The 23,690-nt window shown below is 49.9% G+C and overlaps 1 protein-coding gene across 1 annotated transcript in view; it reads right to left on the reverse strand.

Moving 5' to 3' along the window:
- Positions 1–696: 696 nt before the first annotated feature.
- Positions 697–23,690, reverse strand: part of ACSBG1 (acyl-CoA synthetase bubblegum family member 1) — a 64,576-nt gene continuing 41,582 nt past the window's right edge. The window contains exons 3-14 of the mRNA XM_065906747.1: positions 16,113–16,333; positions 15,558–15,646; positions 15,138–15,258; positions 8,309–8,389; positions 8,071–8,220; positions 7,559–7,735; positions 6,445–6,626; positions 5,279–5,509; positions 4,324–4,541; positions 3,145–3,284; positions 2,340–2,586; positions 697–1,215 (exon numbers count right to left, since the gene is read on the reverse strand). Of these exons, the coding sequence (XP_065762819.1) occupies positions 1,130–1,215; positions 2,340–2,586; positions 3,145–3,284; positions 4,324–4,541; positions 5,279–5,509; positions 6,445–6,626; positions 7,559–7,735; positions 8,071–8,220; positions 8,309–8,389; positions 15,138–15,258; positions 15,558–15,646; positions 16,113–16,333 (1,943 nt within the window). The 3' untranslated portion in view covers positions 697–1,129. The remainder of the gene's footprint in view (positions 1,216–2,339; positions 2,587–3,144; positions 3,285–4,323; positions 4,542–5,278; positions 5,510–6,444; positions 6,627–7,558; positions 7,736–8,070; positions 8,221–8,308; positions 8,390–15,137; positions 15,259–15,557; positions 15,647–16,112; positions 16,334–23,690) is intronic.

Below are 23,690 nucleotides of genomic sequence, written 5' to 3' on the forward strand. Positions count from 1 at the left end.
CAACACCAAAGGCAATTCATGTCCTCCTTGGCCCTTGTGTAACATCTCTAACCTGTGGCTTTGCATTGTCACAAGGGGGTTTTTTAACCACAACCAATACTCCTGTCTGGGTCCTTTTTTGAAGCTCGTAACCAGACAAATAATCTTATGTGTATTTTACTTTGTTTAAACTGCTGCTGCTTCTGTTTTATTGAATTGTGCTGATTATCAGTGACCCTTCGGTTTACACAAATAAAGAATTCCCAAACTAACTGAGCTGTATGCTTTCCTCTACCCATTTAGATGCCTTGTTTCATCTTGGCTCAGCTTGCTACTAAGGATGGCTGCTTGAAATAGTCAGAGTGGGCGGAAGGGGCATGGTGGTGACAGACTAGCACCAGTTAACCGCTTTCACAAGAACATTCCCCTTCACCCCCTCCCTCACCTTTGTTTATTTCAGGGCACTAAAGTTCACTCGTATACCTATTGCACACTGTCCTGTGGGCTAAATACCCACCACTCTGGACTCATCTGTTGCTCAATTGACAAAATCAGGTGCTTGTTGACAGTTCTGTTAAAAAGTTTAATTTCAAGTTACACATTAAATACAATCAAATAGGCAGCAGCACTTTTATTAAGCATTGGAGTCAGCGGGCGTGTGCATTGATGGAATGCCTGGTAACGGGATGATGGGAGCGGCAGCATCCAATGACAGTCCACAGTAAGCCAGGCCGTTAGGGGAATCACAACTGAGCGCTTTCCTGGCTGCACAGTTCATCCAAGCCGTCTTCCCTCTCTGCCCTCCCCTCGGCACCCAGTCTGCCTCCAGCTGGCCGGTGAAGTGAGCTAGCAGCCTGTTAAATCTACCTGAAACTAAGGTCCCAAACTGTCAGCCCTTTAGTTCTGGAAGGAAAGCTAATCTCATTGTCACCTGAACAAAAAGCAGTACTTAAAACTGTTGACACATGAAGCTTCTCGGGATTGTCAACTATTGTTGGTGTAAGACCTGGCAGATACCAGGACTGTACCTAACCTGGAGAACCTAAGAGACTTGCCAGAAGTCCATGTGCCCAGACCAAAGAGGACCTGGGGGTCAGGAAGACGCTCAGCCTGCCATCTTAAGGAGAAACCAGGGAGGGATGACCCCTGCTTACTCTTTTTGCTCTTGGTAAAAGGAATCGATGACATCTTTGTACTTCTCCAGGACTACGAGCCGTTTCAGTTTCATTGTGGGACCTAAGAGAAATTGGAAGAGATGAGTGAGGCCTGGGCTCTGAGATGTCTGTGAAGGTTATGTGGCAGTAATACCCCTTGTGTGGCTCCTTCCCACACTGTACCAGAGTTGGTCTAAGTGGCCAGTAGAATACAGAGGAAGTTGGGTAGTTTACATGACATAACTAACAGGCAGGTCATCTCTGCATTTCAGTGATCACTAATACGATGTTGGACATTATGATTTGATTGCTTGTGATGGGGGCAGGGGAAAGCCCTGGCCCAGGGAGGGCCTCTGCCATGGTCTTTACGAGAGGTCTTCCAAGTATCACTTTTCTTGGCCTTGGTTCTCTTCTCTAAGGCAAGGCTGAAAGGGCTCTGCTTTGGGTAGCTTAAATTCCATTTTGTGCTAACTCACACTTGGCTGTGTAACTGGAGACTTCAAAGCCATTTATAGAAACTGCTTAGAGAGGACATCTGTCTGGTTGACCTTACATTTAATTTGTTAGCGCCAGACAGCCAGATAAGCTCAGGGTCTCTGATAGCAGCTCAGCATTACTGTAGATAGTTGCCTCTGGGTTCAGCCTTGACGGGTTGGAAGGGTCTCATTGAAAAAGCCAATTCCACCTCGCCCTGTGTCATAAACACCCCAAGATGCCACAGCCAAGAGCAACTTCATCCATCTGGCTAAGGCCACACTAGAGGTCTTTTCTGATTCTGTGGACCATTGGTCCAGAAGGGTTTCATCCCTTTACCTGTTGCATGAGCTGCCTTTGCAAAAGATTATGGTGTTCTCACTCCCTGGAGCCAGGTGAAACTCTAGCCCAAACTCTAACAGGGCCTTGGTGTCTGCCTGGTGGTCCCATTGTGCTTTCAGAGGAAAACGATTCCTTAGTCAAAGCAAAGTTAAATGTCATGTGTTCAAATGAATGAGTTCCAGCACATGTACATTGACCAGGCTCTACCCAAACACAAGCCCAAGCACTTAGCAGTCAAGGTCCTCCCACAGGAAGGAGGCAGGTGTCACCTGAAGTGCCATCAGGGACCTTTGGTTTGCCAAGGTTGCTTCCTAGTGGGCACCTCCCAGGCTCTGCCATGGCCTCTGCCCACCTGCACAGCCCCTGCAATTGTGTAGAGAAAACACCTACCCAGCTCTCCACCTGAAATGGAGAAGTCCCTCTCAAGAATGGCCCACTTCTGGATGTGGTAGGGTCGTGCAGCTGCATTCATGTTGACTCTCTGGATCCCTTCTTCGATGGCCTGATACACGGCCTCATCCTTCTTCCCCACAACCTCAGATACCATGGTGGCTTTGCTGCCCACCCTCTGGCAGAACTCCACGGCTTGTTCCGTCAGATTATCCGTGGGCTCAAAGGTGTCAGGGTCCAGAGTGCACTGAAAAGCCAGATAGAGATCAGAACCAAGCCTCACTGCACAGGTCACATGCCCGGGCCTTGGAGGAGGTCTCACTGCTGACCGTCACAGATGTGGAGCACTGTGAGCTGTTGCAGAGAGCTGGTTCTAGAATGAATAGGACATGCTACTCAGACTGCTTGAGCCCCTTAGGGCAGGTGGAAGGAAGGGAGGACTGAGATTTAGATGACCTCAGCCAATGAGATCATCTTTTAAAACAGGGGCCACAACTCTGGACCCGTCTACTACCCCAGAATCAGATACCAGACACCAGACTGGGAGGTGTCTACAGCACTTTGTACACTGGACTGTACTAGAAAACCCAGGATCACCAAGACAGCAAATTACTATTACTAACTCTAACATGGGGCAGAAGGGATTCCTGTATGTCACGGCTGCCCCGTAGTATGGGCAGAACCAACTACTTATTCCAGAATATGGTTGTGACATCCGCACTATCTTGGCCAAACATTGCTTCTGCCCAGGGCCAGACTCACAGACCACCCACTGGCTGCTCCTTCCCCCACCCTCCAGACATACCTTCAAGGTAAGCAGCATGGACAGGAACTTCCTCTGGTCTCCAATCAGCATGGCATTGCTGATGATTGGCAGCTCCGTCTTCACGGCCTCCTCAATGGGCACAGGGGGCACATTCTCCCCACCAGCCGTGATGATTAACTCTGAGGAGGCAAGGCAAGGCCCCCAGCATAGGCTTTAGTCCAGGGGCTCAGGACAAGTACACCCAGACTCTGCCTGGAGAGCTGACCCTCTATGGCCAGAAGGACCCAGGTTCAATCACACACCTGCCTGCATGATTTCCAGAAAGGTATTCACCCACTCACCAAGCTTCAGTTTCCCCTGGGAAATTGAGGTGTGGGGTTCCCACAGGGATGCTGTGGGCATTGGGCAACATAAATAAAGCACCTCTTCCTTGGAGGTGTCCCCAACTTTCTTCCCTGGGGGAGCCAAGTTGCTCAAGGGAAATTTGAAGTTTCATGCTTTATTTTAAATTTTATGTCCAATTTGTTTTCTACTCTGCATCATATCCATGTTTGCATATAGAAATACAAAATATTATCCCTCATGTCTCAGTAGTTAGGATTCAGTGCTTTAACTGTTGGGGCCCAGGTTCAATCCCTGGTGGGGGAACTAAGATCCTACAAGTCAAGCAGCATGCCCTCCCCTCCTCTCCCCCTACCATAATTACATCCTCCAATTTTCTGGAAAGACTTGCCTTGTTTACAGAAGGAGTTTGAATTCCAGGTTTGTCATTTATTAGCTATGTGACCTTGAGCAAATTACTTAACCTCTCTGGTTGTCCTCATTCGTTAGGTTGGAGTAATAGCAGTATCTTTCCCACGGGAGACAATAGTAAGTAAAACAATGTCATTCATTCATTGTCTTTCATTGGCCATTCATTCATACACCTAAAAACCTTTAACTGGCCCTACCTCTCAGCTCTGCAGCAGCCTGGCACCCACCACCTTGCTGGAGCTGGGGGTGGAGGGGCTGGGAGGCATGGTCAGAGGGAGCAGGTTCCTCCAAGCCCTGAATCAACCCCCCAAGGAGCCCTGGGGTCCCCAACTTCTCAAGTGTTCATCGATGGCAAGGCATGTGGCATTAACTAAGAGCTAATACTTATAGTGGGTATAAATAGTGGTGACAGTAAAATTGCTCCCACATCCCACCGCAGCCTCAAACCCAGCTGGCAGCATTCACCTTTGAGACGCCCTGTGATGTAGAGGAAGCCATCGGCATCCAGGCGGCCCGTGTCGCCCGTGTGCAGCCAGCCCTCAGAGTCAATGGCCTCACACGTCTTGTCCTCCATGTTCAGGTAGCCCATGAAGATGGTGCGGCCCCACAGGCAGATCTCCCCGATGCCCTCTGCGTCTTCATTCACCAGCTTCACCCGGCAGCCTGGCACCACCTTTCCGGAGCTGGGTGTTGAGGGGCCAGGAGGCATGGTCAGAGGGAGAAGTTTCCTCCAAGCCTTGGATCAACCCGTACAGGGAGCCCTGCGGATCCCAACCCCTCAGTGTTCATCAACAGCTAGAATGTCCCCTCTTGGGATTTTTATATTTTAATAGGGTCCTCATAGCTAAGAGGTAGGGCCAGTTAAAGGTTTTCAGGTGAATGAATGAGTGAATGGACAAAATCTTAATGGGAGAACTTCAAGTGCTATGATAGGCAGGCAGGGAGGGGAGATATTTAAGCACAACAGAGAATCCTTCAACTCACTCCCAAGAGCTGACTGCCTTCCCAGTTCATCAGAGGACTGGCCCAGTTCCCCCCTTCCCCCTCCCCCCCCCCCCCCGCCCCACCACCAGCTCCTATCGCAGCTGGAGCCTGGACCATCAACAATGCTGGGACACCCTCTGACATGCCCCATGCTACTGGAGGGAGGGAACAAAGGGATGTTCCTCCCTCAGAACGCTGCTCAGGGAGCCCCTGGGCTGCAAGACTCTTTACATCCACAGACCCGTGTGACACTGTCACAGGGACCACCCCCACAAGACTCAGGCCTGGCAAATGAACTTGGCCCAAGATAGAGCTGTTGGCACTCAGGGATCCAAGGTCCAGTGGTCTGGGCCCAGGGTCCTAATCAGCAGATAGGCACCGACAGGTATCAGCAAAGATGTTCAGGTCAGCATATGTGCCAAAACCTGGGACACACCTGTAGAGCCGGTAGTTGTAGGGGCTGGATATGAAGTGGGGGCCTGAGGTCTCACTGAGGCCGTAGCCCGCATATAAGCGGATGTTGAGGCCCAGGAAGAAGTGCTGTGTCTCTGCAGTCATGGGGGCTGCCCCGTAGAAGTTCTTCTGACACTTGGCAAAGCCTAGCGCCTGGCGGACCTTGGCTAGCACCAGGTAATCTGCCAGTCGGGTTGTGAAGGGCTTCAGATCGCTGGTGGGAGAGGGAGAATGGCTCACAGAAGACAACACATGCACACACATGCATTAAAAGGGAGGGGTGGTCAGTGGGTATCCTGAATGGCAATTTCAGTTATCTACTCTGATTGATTAGTGGTGATGCTGAATCCATCACTAAATATTTTCAATATTGGCCCTTCCTATGAACATGCATGCACACATGGATGTATACATGTAGTTTTGTGCAAACACATCTTGAGCCAGGAAGTCAGAAAAACAGATTCAGCTGTGTATGATAATAGAGATGCACAAAAGTGCACACACAATAATATGCACATGCAGACACTTGAAGTATGTATGCATGGACACGTGTACACACATGTCTGATCCCATTTGAAACCCTTGAATGAGTCGTTTATACATATTTACTTTTCACATCCATGCAAATGGAGTGATACAGACACGTGTACACATCACATGTGACACGATACAGTTTCACAAACACACTAGTGGTGGAAAACATTTCTAAATTGGAACAGGCCAGATTTATGCTGTTGACCCTCCTATAGCACTGGGTGAGAATTTAAAAGCAATCAAAAGGCTGTGGGTGGAAGATTGGGATGTTGGGAAGGCTAGAAAAGCCCCCATCACTGTGGCCTCTACTTGGGCTACCTCCTGAAGTCAGGAGTCCCCTCAGGAGACTGCCAGAACCTGCTCCCAGGGAGGTGAATGCTACTCCAGAGGGAGCAAGTCAGTCCTTGCAGTCAGAACCCAAAGATGGGGTTACTGTCTCCTGTGGGACCTGGGAGGAGAACAGGGGTTCAAGCCCAGACACTGATGGGGCCTCTGCGAAGGGGTCTGGACAAGCCTGGCCTCTCAGATCCTAGGTTGTGTCCCCAGCAGGATCTGCTGCCTCCCCTGGCCTCCCCTGCTGCCTCCCCTGGCCTCTTCTTCCCTGGCCCCCTGTACCTGCTCGGGCAGGTGAGGTTCTGCTCCAAGGTCACCGACATGGCCCAGAGCAGCATCTTGCGCCGAATGAAGCCAGACTGAGCCGCCACCTCCTGGATCCGCTCCATGATCTTCTCCCACACCCGAGGCACCCCCATGTGAGATGTGGGCTCCACCTCCCGCAGCGTGTTCACCAGACTCCCCTGTTTGCCGCCAGCGAGAGACAGGCTTGTGGCAGAGAGTCAGCTGGGAACCAGGAGGCCTGTCCCCAGAGTCAGCGTGCACCCAGGCAGGCTGCCTGCACACAGGCACCCGCACAAGTGCATACCATGCAACTCACGTCACATACTATTGGCTAGGACTCAACAGCCATCCCTTCCCCGCTCCTCTTTGTTAACAGAACCCTGCTGTTGCTCAGGTACTCGGGTGGCCAGTCCTGGTGGCGGTGACTTTTCTATCAGTCTAACTCAGACATGGTCATCTCGTTCCCCTAAGCAGTGACTGGGCTTCCCAGGTGGCGCTAGTGGTAGAGAGCCCACCTGCTAAAGCAGAAGACAGAAGAGACGCAGGTTCTGTCTCTGAGTTGGGAAGATCCCCTGGAGGAAGGCATGGCAACCCACTCCAGTGTTCTTGCCTGGAGAATCCCAAGGACAGGGGAGCCTGGTGACTTACAGTCCATAGGGTCGCAAAGAGTTGTACATGACTAAAGCGACTTAATACGCACACACACAAGCAGTGACTAGTTGAGGAATGGATGTGGGACATGATTTGGACCAATGTGGGGGGAGGAAGAAGTCTGCCAGGGGGCTTCTGGGGACATTCTCCTCACGGAAAAAAGAAGGAGCCCAAGCACAGGCGTAGTGTAGGAGACCGGGATGCAGGGCAGGGCTGTGGCCGTCTGTGACCATCCTGTGATCTTACACTGAGGATGTCCTGTCCTTGACGGTGCTGCAGACCCACAGAACCACTCTGACTCAACTTCCCCGTACATGACATCACTAAGTTCCCTTCCTGTTCGGTCATCTGAGTTACACTGTGAACACACAGGAGACCGGCAGGCTCACAAACGCTCGCACAGGGCCCACAGACACAAGCACGCACATGGGCACACGTACAGGCAGAGAGGCAGACTGACCTTCAGAGCATCGGGCTCGGCAAAGCAGACCTGGGCCCCCCACTGGATGCCTGTCCACAGGTCATAGATCTGGGCGGCAATGTGGCTGAGAGGCAGGTAGCTGACCACCACCTCCTGCTGGATTTCCGCAGGTTGGATGTCACCGGCCTGGCTGCCATACCGTGCCGTCCACGTGATCTGGAGGATGGGCAGATGGGCTTCAGGTGGTGTCTTCAAGTCAGCTCTGGAAGTGCCCACACCTGGGGCCACCCTAGGAGCTTGGGGTACTTCTTTGGAGTGTTCTTTGAACACCTTCCTGGGCATCTCTGCAGGAACCCCTCTGGGCCAGGCCTTGCCCTTCCATCTCCCTCCACTTTGCTGGGCTCAGTCTGGACCACAGACTTAAGAGCTGTCATACTTATCTCAGATCCCTGTACGGAGGGGCTGAAGGAGTCCCCTCGAGGGCTGCTGGGGCAAGGCCACTGCCCAGGCCCCCCTCCGCCCACCGCCACGCATCTGGGCCTCCGTCATACATTGTCCTGACTCAGCATCACACCCTTGGGCTTCCCAGTAGTGCCTGACGTGTAGACCAGCGCGCAGCACTGGTTAGGCTTCTGGGCGTTGATGATGGTGTCCAGGGCCTCCTCAGGCACCTCATTCCCCAGCTCCATGAACTCCTCCATCTGCACCAGGTGGGAGAGTGGGGGCAGTCCAGGTGAGCTGGGTGGGCTCACACAGGCCCCACCTGCCCCCAGATCACTCTACCCATACCGTGTACACGCTGGGCATCTGTGTCGGAGGAGGTTCTCCATATATCACTACTGCCTTCAGATGTGGGAGGTTTTTCCAGATCTGTGTTGACAGAGAAAATAAGTGGGGTTTCATTAAAAATAAAAGCCACTTCTTAAGAAGAGCTCCATCCCCATGTGTTACCCAGCCTGGCAGGCGCCTTGTGGCAAAGGTTGTTGGTCCCCAGCTCTGACCTTTGACAGCAGGACATCGGCCACCTTTAATGCCTGGTTTCCCATCATGAGAACTTTGGAGAATCAGAGGTGGAACAAACAGGAGGCAGGGAATGACTTCCATTAAAGGAAAGCCAGACAAGCTGGGGCCTGGCTAAGCAGAGCAGAGGACTGTGTAACTATGGAAGAGGGAAGCAGAGAGGAAGGGGTAGAGGGAATCAGAACTCAGTTATCTCACTGAGCTGAGGTGTCAAGGTCACAGTTCAGGAAAGCTAGGGTGCCTAGAATTTGTGAGATAGAAAACCAGACAGGAGAGAACTGGAAGAGAAAGAGTTCGGTGAATCTTTTAGGTGTCTTCTTGAGTCTTTGGTGGAATACCAATCTGCACAGGCATAGGTGAAACTTCATGAAACTGGAAGAAGAACAGATGCTGGAGAAAGACCAATGGCTGGGGCTAGAAGACAGACAAGAGCTTGTATGGAGCCAGAGATATTCATGTTTCCATCAGCCAGAGTGAGGGGCCCTTAGGAGGTATGAAATACAGACTTCAGAAGTGACAAGTGTTAGTTATGGGGCTAGATTAACCTTAGAGGAAAGGCTATGTAAACCTGCCCTGAAAGCCTTCATTAAACACAAGTTTCAAAGCGAAGTTGGGAAAGAGAAAAAAACTGGGATAAATTAACATGGGGGAGAAAACTAAGAAACCTAACATACAAGTAATTGGAGTCCCAGGAAACAATTTTAATTGAAAGAAGTCTGAGAAATTTCTAAATCTGATTAAAACTATAAATCCATCAATTCAAGACTCCCAGCGCATCCCAACAGGATAATCACAAAGAAAACCATGCCAAGACACAGCATGATCCAACTGCTGAAAACCAGTGATAAGGGAAAAAATCTTAAAAGAGGTCAGAGAAACAAGATATACCATGTGGAAAGGAACAAAGATAAGAAAGTATAGACTGTTTATCAGAAGTTATGCAAAGTAGAAAACGTTGGGATGGAGTCTTTAAAGAGCTAAAAGGAAAAAAAAAAGAAACCCCATCAACCCTGAATTCTAAACCAAGTGAAAATACCTATCGAAAAATGAAGGCAAAAATGAGAAACTGACAGAAGGCATTGCCCTTGGACTTGTATTCCAAGAAATGTTGAAGAAAATTCTTTAGAAGGAAGGAAGACGAACCAGATGAAAACTCGGGGAGGACATGAAGGGATGAAGAGAGCCAGAAATGGCAAATATGTGGGTAAACCAAAAAGAGACATCTTCCCTTTCTTTAAAAAAATTTTTGAATGATACATGAGTATTTAAATACTACATTGCAGTGACTTCTCTGGTGGGTTCAGTGGCTAAGACTCCGTTCTCCCAATGCAGGGAGCCCAGGTCAGGGAACTAGATCCCACATGTCAAAACGAAGAGTTGAGCTCCCATGCCACAGTGGAAATCGAAGATCCCAAGTGCTGCAACTAAGATCTGACATAGCCAAATAAATAAATAAGTAAAGTAAATAAAATACTACATTGCGGGGGTTATAACTTACATAGAAGTTGAGTATGAATGACAATAGCACAAAGTATGGAACAGGGACACAAGTACACTGCTGTAAGATTCATATGTCACTTGCAAAGCAGTACAACATTACATTCTAACAGTATTTGCAAGTAGACTGTGATGCATTAAAGATGCATATTGTAAGCCCTAGAGCAAACACTAGAGGGAGAGCTAAGAAGCCAGTAGATAGAATGGAATGAAAGTGAAAGTGTCAGTCGCTCAGTCGTGTCCCACTCTTTTTGACCCCATAGACTGTAGCCCACCAGGCTCCTCTGACCATGGAATTTTTCTGAAAAGAATACCGGAGTGGGTTTCCATTCCCTTCTCCAGGGGATTTTTCTGACCCGGGGATTGAACCCACATCTGTTGCATTGCAGGCAAATTCTTTATCATCTGAGCCACCAGTCATTCAGTTGCGTCAGACTCTTTGCGACCCCATGGACTGCAGCACGCCAGGCCTCCTTGTCCATCACCAACTCCCAGAGTTTACTCAAACTCATGTCCATTGAGTTGGTGATGCCATCCAACCATCTCATCCTCTGTCGTCCCCTTCTCCACTGGTCTTCAATCTTTCCCAGCATCAGGGTCTTTTTGAGTCAGTTCTTCACAGCAGGTGGCCAAAGTATTGGAGTTTCAGCTTCAACATCAGTCCTTCCAATGAATATTCAGGACTGATCTCCTTTAGGATGGACTGGTTGGCTCTCCTTGCTGTCCAAGGTGCTCTCAAGAGTCTTCTCCAAAACCACAGTTCAAAAGCATCAATTCTTCGGTGCTCAGCTTTCTTTATAGTTCAACTCTCACATCCATTTATGACTACTGGAAAAACCATAGCCTTGACTAGATGGACCTTTGTTGGCAAAGTAATGTCTCTGCTTTTCAATATGCTATCTAGGTTGGTCATAACTTTTCTTCCAAGGAGCAAGTGTCTTTTACCTTCATGGCTGCAGTCACCATCTGCAGTGATTTTGGAGGCCAAAAAAATAAAGTCTCTCACTGTTTCCACTGTTTCCCCATTTTTTGCCATGAAGTGATGGGACCAGATGCCATGATGTTAGTTTTCTGAATGCTGAGTTTTAAGCCAACTTTTTCACTCTCTCACTTTCATCAAGAGGCTTTCAGTTCCTCACTTTCTGCCATAAAGGTGGTGTCATCTGCGTATCTGAGGTTATTGATATTTCTCCCGGCAATCTTGATTCCAGCTTGTGCTTCATCCAGCCCAACATTTCTCATGATGTACTCTGCATGTAAGTTAAATAAGCAGGGTGACAATATACAGCCTTGACGTACTCCTTTCCCAATTTGGAACCAGTCTGTTGTTCCATGTCCAGTTCTAACTGTTGCTTCTTGACCTGCATACAGATTTCTCAGGAGGCAGGTCAGTGGTCTGGTATTCCCATCTCTTTTAGAATTTTCCACAGTTTATTGTGATCCACACAGTCAAAGGCTTTGGTGTAGTCAATAAAGCAGAAGTAGGTGTTTTCTGGAACTCTCTTGCTTTTTCAATGATCCAGCAGATGTTAGCAATTTGATCTCTGGTTCCTCTGCATTTTCTAAATCCAGCTTGAACATCTGGAAGTTCATGGTTCACATACTGTTGAAGCCTGTCTTGGAGAATTTTGAACTACCAGGGAAACCCATAGAATGGAATACTCAAAAATAACATGAAAACAAAAAACTCCATTCAAAAGAAATCACGAGAGAGGAGAAAAGGATCAAGGGATGGATGGATCAAAGAACAAATAGGAAAGAACCAAGTGGTAGTTTTATAGATAATTTTGTCAGATTAGATAAAAAGTATGACTCAACTATACTCTATCTATAAGAGACTTGCTTTAAATATAAGGACATATGTGGGTTAAAAGAAAAACAGTGCAAAAATGTATACCATGCAAACATTGATCAGAAGAAATCTGCAGTGGCTATATTTATATAAGACAAAGTAGCTTTGGAAGAGTGGTTCTCAGAGGTAAAGAAGGACATTTCTTAATTATAAAGGGGTTAAGTCATCCAGATGACATTACAACATAACTATGTGCATACATGGCAGTTTCAAAATACACAAAGCAAAACCAGATTTAAAAGGATAAACAAATAATCCACAATAATAATTGAGATTTCAACCCTCAGTATTTGTTACCAATAGAAAAAACAGATAGAAAATTAACAGGGATATAGATGAGTTAAACAACATATCCATCAAGTTGACATTATTAACATTTATAGAACATTCTACCCAACAAACTGAAGAAAGCACATTCATTCAAATATGCATGAAACAGTCACCAACATAGGCCAGTTTTCTATCTACCGCATCTACTTTGTACAATCAGGGTGTTTCAGGTAGTAAAGAGTCTCAGATGATGGGAGAGAATTCTTTCTTTGGAAAAGAATCCTAACTGATCAATTAGAAAACCAGTGTTTTCCCATGGCTCAAGTATTCAATAATAATTAATTCAGGCAAAGTTCATCAGTGGAGAGTGATGGGGAATGTTGCAGTGGATGAGCAGGTGGCCCCCCGAATCCAGGGAATGAAGCTCAGCATCAGTATAAGCGGTACTCCCTGACATCACCTGCCTCTTGAAGCTGTGCAATGGGAAGTACACAGCACCACCTACGGGGTGTTTTTGCCAATTACCATCTGATCTGAAGGGCATCAAGGCTTGCGATCTAATAGGAAGTGTGGAGGTTACAGGGACAAGCTACACAACAGCTCAGCACGGCTGACCTAGTTTCTGCAGCATGTCTATGACAGAGGCTCTCACACTTGAGCCTGTGTCAGAATCACCAGGAGGCGTGGGCCCCACACCCTGTTTTTTAGAATCTGTAGGTCTGGGTGGGTTCTGAAACTAAGTTCCTGGGTGATGTGACTCGTCCTGGACTGCACTGGTCTATGGTACAGGACAAAAGGTGGAGGCTTTGTTTTGAATTAAAAGACTTTTAAGAGATACCACCAAAGGCAACACATAGGCCTGGTTTAGATCTTGATTCAAACGAATTGCCTGGAAAAACACATTGTCGGTATTAGACAATAGGAAAGAATTCTTTGACTAGTGTAAATAAAGGTGATAAAGTTATTATGATGAAGAAACTGTCTTATGTTTTATAAATATTGAGCTATTTAGGGAGTGAAATGCTGTGATGTCAGAGATTTGCCTTCAAATGCTTCACACTGATGGGTGTGACGGAAAAACATTGATGATTATTAAATCTGGATGATCACTCTATGAGGGTCCACTATAATCTTCCCTCTATTTCTGTTTGTCTGGAAAGTTTCAGAACACAACCTTTAAGTAATTGCCTAGGGCAGACATTTCTGATTCAGTAGGTCTGGGCCTCGGTTTCTTCAGTGGTGAATGGGGCAGGGGGAGGGCGTTTGGATCAGATCAACCGTCTATGCAGAGGGGGTTGTCTCCCTGAGGGAGGGAGCAAAATCTATTTGGGGAGGTGCTTTTTTTAATTACAAAAATTCTTTTTTTGGCCGTGCAGCATGTGGGATCTTAGTTCCTCAACCAATGATCGAACCTGTCCCCAACCCTGCATTGGAAGCACTGGGCCTCCAGGGAAGTTACTATGGGGGGCTTTTTATAGTTCTGCCACCCTCCCCAACCTGAGTGCCCACGTTGAGGGGTATGTGACTCCCTCGGGCGAGGCTGAGGAGGTGAACTAACCATTGCTACTTAGCAGCTGAGGCTCCTGCCAACTTGGTTCTCAAGGAATCTTAAACCACTGGGGTCTCTGGGAAAGCTGTCCTGGGGGGAACCTGGGTCAGGGGCCTCTGGCATCTACGAAGAATCTAAATCTGAGCGAATCAGGGCCCCACCGAGTCCTAGGGGCCTGGTACACCCCTGCTGTGCACTATTCTTTAAATATTTGTCAGCTTTCTATTAAGTGAGGGCTTCCCTTGGATCTCAGCTGGTAAAGAATCCGCCTGCAATGCAGGGACCCTGGTTCAATTCCTGGGTTGGAAAGATTCCCCAGGAGAAGGGAAAGGTTTCTTTCCCTCTCCAGTATTCTGGCTTGGAGAATTCCCATGGACAGAGGAGCCCAGCAGGCTACAATCCATAGGGTCGCAGAGAGTCAGACACAACTGAAATGACTTGGGACACTCTATTAAGTGAAGGGTCTGAGTGCTTGGGGAGGGCAAGGAAGAGGGTGCTAAGGACAGCCCAGGCTCACCTCAGCCTCTCAGAGCGGTTCACTCTGGACCACCTCCTCTGCACCCAGACTGCCTCTCCCTAACTCAAGCATTGATCTAAGTCAGATAGAATGGAGGCACTCGGAATGAGAGAACCCTGGAAACACAGGGTTCAAAAGGAGTGGAGATGGAAAAGGACTTCTCCACTTGAGCTGAGGGAGGCCATCTAGTCTGACCAGTCTGGGGCTCCAGGTCCCTCTGTCCCAGGAGGTTGGAGACCACTTCTCCCGCCCTCAGGTGCAGGGGCGTCTGAGGTCCAGGTGACAGCTCCAGAACCAGGGCCAAGTCAACCCGGAGGAAGCCTCTCTGAGATGCCAGGAGCCATGGAGGGCCTTGCAGGCTGCTGGGTACAGCTGGGGCACAGAGGTGTCCTCAGGCCACTGAATGCCAGCGTGGTGCACATGGGGACAGGGCCAATCAGGAAGGGGCCTTAAATGGATCAGGAGGCATCAGTGCTCCAGAAAGTGCCAGCTGCCCCAAGAGGCACTTTTGAGCTCCTACTGTGCCTCTAGAATATGCTGCAGCACTTGCTCTGGCTTGGCCCTAGACCCACCCTGCGGCAGCCTGTACCCCCACTCCCCACCGAGACTCAGACTTGGGTGCTCACGTGTCAGAGCCCTGAACCACCCTCAGGGCACTCAACCCTTCCCTGAAGTGAAAGCCATGAAGGGCCATGGGCTGGCTGGGGGGGGATGAGGGGTATGTTCCTTGAGCTTCCTGGGCCTCAGTTTTCAGACCTGACAAATGGGTCTGCGGCCATTGCCCTGCTGTGCTAATGTGCGTGTGCCGGGCAGGGTTTCTGTTGAGGATGATGGGTGACTCTGGCAGGGAAGGCGGAAGTCTGTGAGGATGCCTAGCCTGACCCTTGTGGTTGTTGCCCCCTTTCCCCCAAACCTTCAGGATCTTTTCCAGCTGCTTCTGCGTGTCGACCATGATGATGTTGGCGCGGCAGTCATAGGCGATATACTGGCAGGCCTCAGGGGAGCTGGTCGTATAGATGCCGGTGATGATGCCACTGTCAGAGACCCGGGAGGATGCATGTCTGGGTGAGTACAGTGGCCCAACCCCTCAGCCCCGACCCCTGCCCAACACACCCACAGCCCCTGACCCCAGAGAGCTCCCGTGGCTGGCCAGGCAGCTCAGCACAGCTGCCCTGGGCAGAAGGGGACAAAAGCGGGTCTACAGGGGGCCCCAGGGAAGAGATGGGATGTTGGGGAGGGGGCGAGGGGCCCCTAAAAAGAGATAAAAACCCTCTCTTCACTCTCTGCCCCCCTCCAACCCACTGGAGACTCTGCCCCTCCCGCAGCCACTCACCCTGCGAATACTGCGCCCACTGCTGAGAAGAACCACTCCGGGGAGTTGAAGGCAAGGACGGCCACGCTGTGGGCCCGCTCCAGGCCGAGCTCAAGGCCAAAGATAGACAGGCCAGGTCAACCAGCAGGAAAGGGGCCTCTCATTCTCACCAAACCCCCCTTCCAGACAGCAGGGGATTCTGCCGGTCCATCTCAGGGACCAGCTCCCAGGGTCAGAGTGTGCCCTGGGGGACCAGCCACTCAACAGCCCTTGCTGCCCCTCCCAGGCCTTCCCGGGGTGCCCACCCCTCAGCACAGTGCACCAGGCTTCCCAGCCCCCCTTGAGCGGGACAACAAATAAGAAGTTCGTGCCACGTCCTTGCACATAGTAAGGGTCTGCTGTACGTAAACCCTCGGCCCCAAGCCAGAATGAACCCTTAGCTCAATGACCGGGACGATTTTACAGTGGTCTTTTCTAAGGGCTTGCCCAGTGGGGTGTCGGAAGGAGGTCTGTGAAGGCCAGAACTGGAGGCAGGGCTGGGGAAGGGAGAGGCCAGGCCTTGGGCAGCTCCCTCACCTTCAGGAAGCCCTTGGCGGCTTTGCGGGCCAGCAGGTAGTACTGGGTGTAGGAGATGTGTTCCCACGTGCCCTGCTGCTTGAAGCCCATAGCACTGAGGTCCCCGTACTTGTCCAGAGCCATGGAGAACATCTGATGAACAGTGCGGGGAGTCTGCGAGCAGATGGGGTCTATGCGTAGGCGGACGCGCCCGTCGGCCCGAGTCGTCCATAGCGCCTCCTCTGCAGGGTCGGGGAGACCACAGCTTGCATCGTGCCAGCCAGGGCTTGTCCCCAGGGGATCCCTGCTCCTCCCCTGGGCAGAGCTCCCGGCCTCTGGTTCCCACAATGCCTTGAGCGCTGAGCTATGAGGGCTGGCAGGCTCGTGAGGAGGCTGCCTGGAAGGGGATGCCTGACAGCCTTGAAGGATGGGCAAGGCTCTAGGGAGGCAGCAATGAAGAGGGCGGGCAGAAGGAGGCCTTGGGGACCCTAGACATTTTTCTGCTAGGGTCCATCATGGCAGCTGGAATTTGCCCCCCGAGGCTGGGCAGTCAGCAGTGGACTTGGGGGTTGCCCCAGAAGAGCAGGACTCTCAGATCCTCTGGGGTTTCTACCCTTCCTCTGTCTCCTAAGAAGCAGTTGGGGACAGACCCAAATGGCAGAAGATCAGAACATCAAAAATAGCAATACTTCCAGGGGGCTAGAGGAGACTGGAAACTAGCAGGCTCTGATTACTAGCCTGGAAAATTTCCCAGTCCCACGGAATAATCTAACCATCTCTTTGCTCATCCCTGCCAGGGCCAGGACCCCTGAGAAACCCTCACGTGGGGATCTCATCTCATCTGCACAACATGGGTCTGGTAGCCCCATTTTACAGATGGGGCGGCTGCAGCTCAGTGAGGCTCAGTCATTTCCCCATGCCTGACAGTGTCCCGGGCACCACCTACCCATTAAGTTTACTGAGTGCAGTAGGTGGAACCAGAGCCTTACCATTTAGTCCATGAGATGTGGGGTGAGCTATTTGACCTCTGAGTCTGTTTTCTCAGGGGAAAGGTGAGGGTTTAGTTCTCAGGGATGTTATGAGGGTCAAAAGAATGAAAGAGCTTCGGCATGTAGTTGGTGCCCAACAAATGCACACCTTGTTCTTCCTCCCTTTTCCCAGATCATTTGCATGGATCAAGGAGACAAGGATGCGTGGTCTAGACACTTGTCCATGGGACTGCCTTCTGAGGCCAGAGTCATCATTCTACGAAGGTGAGTCATGGGTGAGGGAGTGAGGACCACAGAGGCTACTGCACCACCTGCTGGCCAACCCTCTCTGAGATGGAGAGGTCACACTTCCTTGGGCATCTGTCTTGAGGCAAGACCAACAGTGAACTGTATGACAGACGGTTCTGAGGCAGCCAGCAGATGGACTTTGTCTTTTCCTTCAATCCTTAGGGTTTCATGTGAACCCTGAAGTTAGCAGAAAGAGGTGGAGGCCCTGGTGCTGGGACAGAGAGCCCATCCTTCCTCCCATGGAGGCCAAGGATGGGGGAAAGGGGGACATGTGTGCTTAGTTGCTCCATCATGCCTGAATCTTTGGGACCCTTTGGACTGTAACCTGCCAGGCTCCTTTGTCCATGGAATTCTCCAGGCAAGAATACTGGAGTGGGTTGCCATTTCCTCTTCCAGGCAACCTTCCCAACCCAGGGATTGAACTTACGTCTCCTGTGTCTCCTGCATTGCAGGTGGATTCTTTACCCACTGAGCCACCAGAGAAGCCGTTAAAAGGGGACATATCCAGGCCCAAATAGGAAAACAGAATGTCTGGAGCAGGGGCATGGCTGCTTGGAAATGCAGGCTGAGGTAGAGAGAAGGTCACCCAGTGCCAGGCAGTGTGTACTGTTGAAGGCCAAGACCAGGCTGGCTGGCCTCCATGGCTGCCTTCTCTGACAGAGGCCCATCTCCAGCTGCTGCTGGATCCCGGCGCCCCCTAGTGGAGGTTTGAGTCAGCGCCTGCTGAGGAGCCCTCTCCAATTACTCCTTCGACTTCTCCAAGCCCCTTCTTCCAGGTTCTTCTTCCTGGAACCCCAGCCTGGCAGAGCCCAGAGATCAACCTCTTTACAGTCTCCAACCCCTGCAGTTTGTGCAAGTCCGTTCACATGAGCAGACCAGGGGAAAGACACAGCCTGTAGAGTCAGGTCAACCTGGGTTCAAATTCCGTTCTGCCATTCCCTGTTGCGTGATTTTGGCAAGTCTTTCTCCTCCCAGCTCTATTTGAATAGTCTTCAAGCTCAAAGGGCTGGCAAGAGAGACCAGAGCCTTATACAAGTGGAAGGAATATAAAATGGTGCGGCCATGTTGGTAGACAGTTAGGCAGTTTCTTAAAAAATTAAACGTAAATCTACTATGCTGCTGCTGCTGCTAAGTCGCTTCAGTAATGTTCGACTCTGTGCAACCCCATAGATGGCAGCCCACCAGGCTCCTCCGTCCCTGGGGTTCTCCTACACAACCCAGCAATCCCATTTTTAGGTATCTACCCATGAGAAATGAAAGTACATACCCCACAAAGACTTGTACAGAAGCATTCATAGCAGCCTGAGTTACAGCAGGCAAGAGGTGGGAACAACAAATGTCCATCGGCTGGGGAGGGAGCTATGGCCTCTCCAGCCAAGAGAACACTATTTGGCTCTCCAAAGAAAGAGGGCTGATACAGGCAACACCATGAATGAAACTCAAAACAGATCTGGTAAAAGAAGCCAAAAGCAAAGGACCACATATTGTCTGATTTCATTTATATGATATGTCCAGAAAAGGTGGAAATGATAGAAAGCAGATGAGAGGTGGCCTGGGACTTGGGAATGGGAAATGACCACAAATCTGCATCAGGGGACTTTTTGGAGTGATGGAAATGTTCTAAAATTGAATTGCAATGAGGCTGGTACAAGTGCAAATTTGCTAAAAATCATTGAAAAGGTGACTTTTTCAATGAAAAAGTGAAAAATCATAGAATTTACAATGGGCAAATTCGATGGTATATAATGTATACCTGAATAAAACTGCTTTTAAAAGTGGAAGGATGGGAGGAAATGAAATTCCCTGGTGGTCTAGTGGTTAGGACTCTGCAGTTTCATTGCCAAGGGCCCTGGTTCGATCCCTGGTTGGGGATCCCACAAGACATGACATGCAGCCAGAAAAAAAAAGGAGGAAGAATGCTAACACCACCCCCCAAATTGGCACAAGAATTCTGTAAGGTAGCCCAACCAGCACGCCCAGAGTCTGGCAGTCACTTTCCAGTAGCTGGTGGCAGTCTTCCCTTTCCTGATACAGGTTCTTCTTGGTGCTTAGGACAGAAAATGTATATTTTCCTGTGGGCATTCTAGTTGCTCAGGTTCCACGACATTTGCCTGTCCCCCTAGGCTTGCCAAGAGAAAGAGACATAAGTCTTACAACCTCTTGTGAAAGCTTCCCTCAGCCAAGAGTTTTCACTTATCACTTTTTAAGTTATAATCTTTTAAAAAAAAATCACAAAACTATATATTTGTTCTAGGAAACAGGAAATGTTAGAAGTACATAATATAAAAATGGATAGGTCTTCCTTAAGTCTAGATAATCACTGTTGCTATTTGGTGTATGTCCTGGGTATACAGGGGCTTCCTAGGTGGCACTAGGGGCAAAGAACCCACCTCCCAATGCAGGAGACCTTAGAGACGTGGGTTCGATCCCAGGGTCGGGAAGATCCCCTGGAGAAGAGAATGGCAACCCACTCCAGTATTCTTGCCTGGAGTATCCCATGGAGAGAGGAGCCTGGCAGCTGCAGTCCATGGGGTCGCACAGAGTCGGACACGACTGAAACGACTTAGCACACACTCACACACTGTGTATATAAATATATGTGCAAGGAATTCATTTTAATTTTGTGGCTGTTGTCATTTTAGCCAAAGAGGGAAAAAAGAATCATGTTACTATTGTATTAATCAAGGGTAGCAAACACAAAATGCCAACAGGGGCCAGGTAAGTAATGTATCAACATCAATAAAAAATAATGTATAATACTAAACAATAAATAAATGAATTGCCCCAGGATTTGCAAGTGAAAATCAGAGGCACAGTCTTCCTTTTCACAAAGAAATAGGCTCCCTCTCATTTTCTTTGAGATATATTGTTCCTGTAGTCCACCTTTTGTTTCTCTGTTTTTGACAAAGACAGAGAATAGTGCAATATTTCGCTAAGGGAAGCTATAATACAAGGACAGTGACCATTGCCCTGACCCCAGACTCAGGGTCAGGGAGGCAACAGGGAGTGGCGGAGACTGGCAGGGGGATACAAGCCTCATCTAAGGGGGGCAGCTGCTCCTTGGCTCTAGGATTTGGTGCCCAGGAGGAATGGAAAGCAAGAGCTACCTGAAATCTGGGTGTTTAAGTAGAATCGCTTGATTTTTTAATGTTGCTCATACTTTAAAAAAATGTTATATGGACCCAATCAAACATCATCATTATCCAAATCATCCATCTTTAACTTTTGCGACATTAATGTCTATCTCTCAGGACTTCCCTAGTGGTCCAGTGGTTAAGAATCTGCCTTGCAATGCAGGGGATATGGGGTCAATCCTTGGTTAGGGAACTAAGATCCCATGTACTGCAGAGCAACTAACCTGGCAAGCCGCAGCTAGAGAGTCTGTCTGTCACAGTGAAATATCCCAAGGGCTGCAACTAAGACCTGGTGCAGCCAAATAATATTAACTTTTAAAAATCTAGTAAAACAAAAGATTTTAACTTAAAAAAAAATCTCTCTTTCTCTCCCTCATTGTGTGTGTGTGGCTGCGTATTACTTCATTGGCCATATCAATTTCATAACATAATGTACATATCATAACCGCCTCCCCACTGAAAGATACTCAAATGATTTCCAGCCTTCAGCCAGGTTCTAGGCTTTCCTAAGGATGGATTTCTAGAAGTGGGTTTACTGCATCTGAAAAAAAAAGCACTTAAATTTTGATGGCTATTTTGGATAGAGTTCCTTTATCTGGTTTTTTCCTCTCCTGCAGATTACATGGTTCTGTCTTTTTGCTGCATTGGGGTTTTTTGTTTTTTTTGTTTTTAGCTCAGATGGTAAAGAATCTGCCTGCAATGCAGGAGACCTTGGTTGGATCCCTGGGTTGGGAAGATGCCCTGGAGGAGGAAATGGTAACCCACTCCAGTATTCTTGCCTGGAGAATCCCATGAACAGAGGAGCCTGGCAGGCTGCAGTCCATGGGTTCACAAAGAGTCAGACAGGACTGAGCAGCTAACACACACATACCTCTCTTTTACCCATGGTGCCTATGATTCAGGGATAAGTTGTCTCACCTCCTTCTTAGAAGAAGAAAAGAAGGAACGGACAAGCGAAGGAAAGGCAGTGGGTCTGCGAGTTCAGTCTTCTCTTAGCCTGGCTGCTTTGGGACAGGGATGAAAGCCCTGGCCCCTGGGGGAACCACGCCCTTCAGGAAGTGGGACCGGGCAGCTTGGCTCTGACCTGGCCTTTTCTACGTTCACTGCACAGGCTCAGCTTTCGGAACCCCCAGGCCACCAGAAGAGGAGACTGGTGGGAAGGGGTCTACCCTGCCCCTGGCCTCCCAGAGAGAGGCCCCATCATCGTCTTTCCCATGAAGGAGTTAAAAGGGTCACAGCTCCCGTTTACTGAGCACCCTCCTGCACCGAGTGGGCTACATGCCATCTGGTTGTGTGACCTCACACTGAACAGCCTTTCATATTGTGCCGTAGCTGACTCTATGACTCTCAGAGAGGCTAAGCCATGGCTGGCAGAGCTGGGATCCCCACCCACAGTCTGGTTCCCAAATCCATGCTGGGGTTGCGGTAGGGTTCCAGGCTGACCCCAGCACCCACATCTCCCCTGGGAAAGGACCGTCCCGTCCCCTACCCAAGTCCTATGCTCAAGCTCAGGCTCGGTGACCTTGGGCAGCCATGATCTCTGGCCACTTTCTCTTCCTAAGTTCCAGAGGTTCCCAGAGCCACATTTCTTAACCCACATCTGACCTGCTCAAAGCCTCCACATCTGCCCTTGACCACAGGGTGATGCCCTCACCGTGTTCTCTAAGGAAGGCCCTCTCCAGAGGGGCTCACCAGCCTTTGCCACCTAGACATGGCCAGCCTGAGCTGCTCCCAGTGCCCTGCATTCCTGCCCACCCCGTGCCTTTGCCCAGGCTGTGACTCTGCCTTGAACACCCTTCTTCCATCACATCCCCCTCTCCCGCCCTTCAGGCCCCAAGCGCAACCCCCTCACTGAGGACTTCAGTGTCCAAGCCTCACTGCGGGCCGAGTCCTGGTCGGATCTGCCTCTCCCACCAGGCTAGCAGCTCTCCAAGGCAGGTCTGACTCCTCCCTGGGTCCTGACCACAGAAGGCTGGCTCTGAGTAGAGGTCAGGGGGCCTTCAGGGAAGCATGACTCAGCCTCTGTCCCATCCCGATCCCAGAGGGCTGGACTGAATGACTGTTTGTCCAGGGCACCCAGGGCACCTTCCCCTCCCTCCCCGCCTCCCTTCTCCCCAGGTGGCCTGAGGGTGGTGCAGGACACATTGCTGCCCAGGTATAGAGAGAGGTGGGCTCCCAGAGCAGGTGCCTGCTCCAGCGGCACATGCCAGGCTGAACCTCTGTCCTGAGAGCCCCTAGGTAGGGCTGGCAAGACCCAGCCTTGCCCAGTGTCCTCCTGGGTCCACCATAACTCTGTGGCCTTGGGCTTAGGAACTGATGGGAAGGAAGACAGATGAGTCCACCTGCCTGAGGTGTCTCATCTGTCCTCCCTTCTCATGTTCTGTCTTCTCATATCCATGCATCCCCATCTCTGGGCCTTTGCTCACATCATTTCCTCTCCCAAACTCATCTCTGTCAGAGGAGAAATCTCCGGATAGCATGTTGGAAGATCCAGTCTTAGCTATCAGCAAGGTGGCCAGAGCAGTCAGAAGGGCCCCTTGCCTATGAAGCACTGACTCTTGGACATCGGCCCCGCTCCCCTGGCCACAGCGATGAGACCAGAACCCCACGCCTGCACAGGGGCCATGAGGTCACTATGCAGGGTCCTGTAGGAATGCTCCTTGTGGGTCCCTCCTGCAGAGATCATGACAGAGCTGCAGAGATCATGGGGTGGTAGGAGTCCTAGCACGGTTTAGGGAGCAGAGAGAAGCAGGTGGTATCAGCCAGGCACAGAGAGGCTGGGTTTGAGCAATGGCGGTTACCCCTGGAGTAGGGAACCATGGAGTCTACTTCTTCCAACCCCCACCCCCCCCCCCATAACCACTTTCTAAGCTTCCTTTCTTCCCTGCCTGTCCTCACGGTAACCTCCATCCACTAAAGCCATCTGAACTTACCTACCTTCCTAGGTACCTGGGTTTCTCCTGAAATCAAAGAACATGAAGTAGCAAAGATTTGTAATAAGTAAACAGACAAGAGTTGGTCTTTGTACTGTGGCAAGAGTACTGTGTTATGTGAAAGTGTCAATCGATGTAATAGGGGACTGGCTAAATTTGATAGAGTATAGCCATATCATGGATTCACAGGCAATCATCAAAATAAAGTATTTAAAAAATATTTAATGATGCAAGGAGATATTCACAATATAATTT

This window comes from Muntiacus reevesi, chromosome 15, assembly GCF_963930625.1.
Source record: "Muntiacus reevesi chromosome 15, mMunRee1.1, whole genome shotgun sequence".
Classification (NCBI taxonomy): Eukaryota; Metazoa; Chordata; class Mammalia; order Artiodactyla; family Cervidae; genus Muntiacus; species Muntiacus reevesi.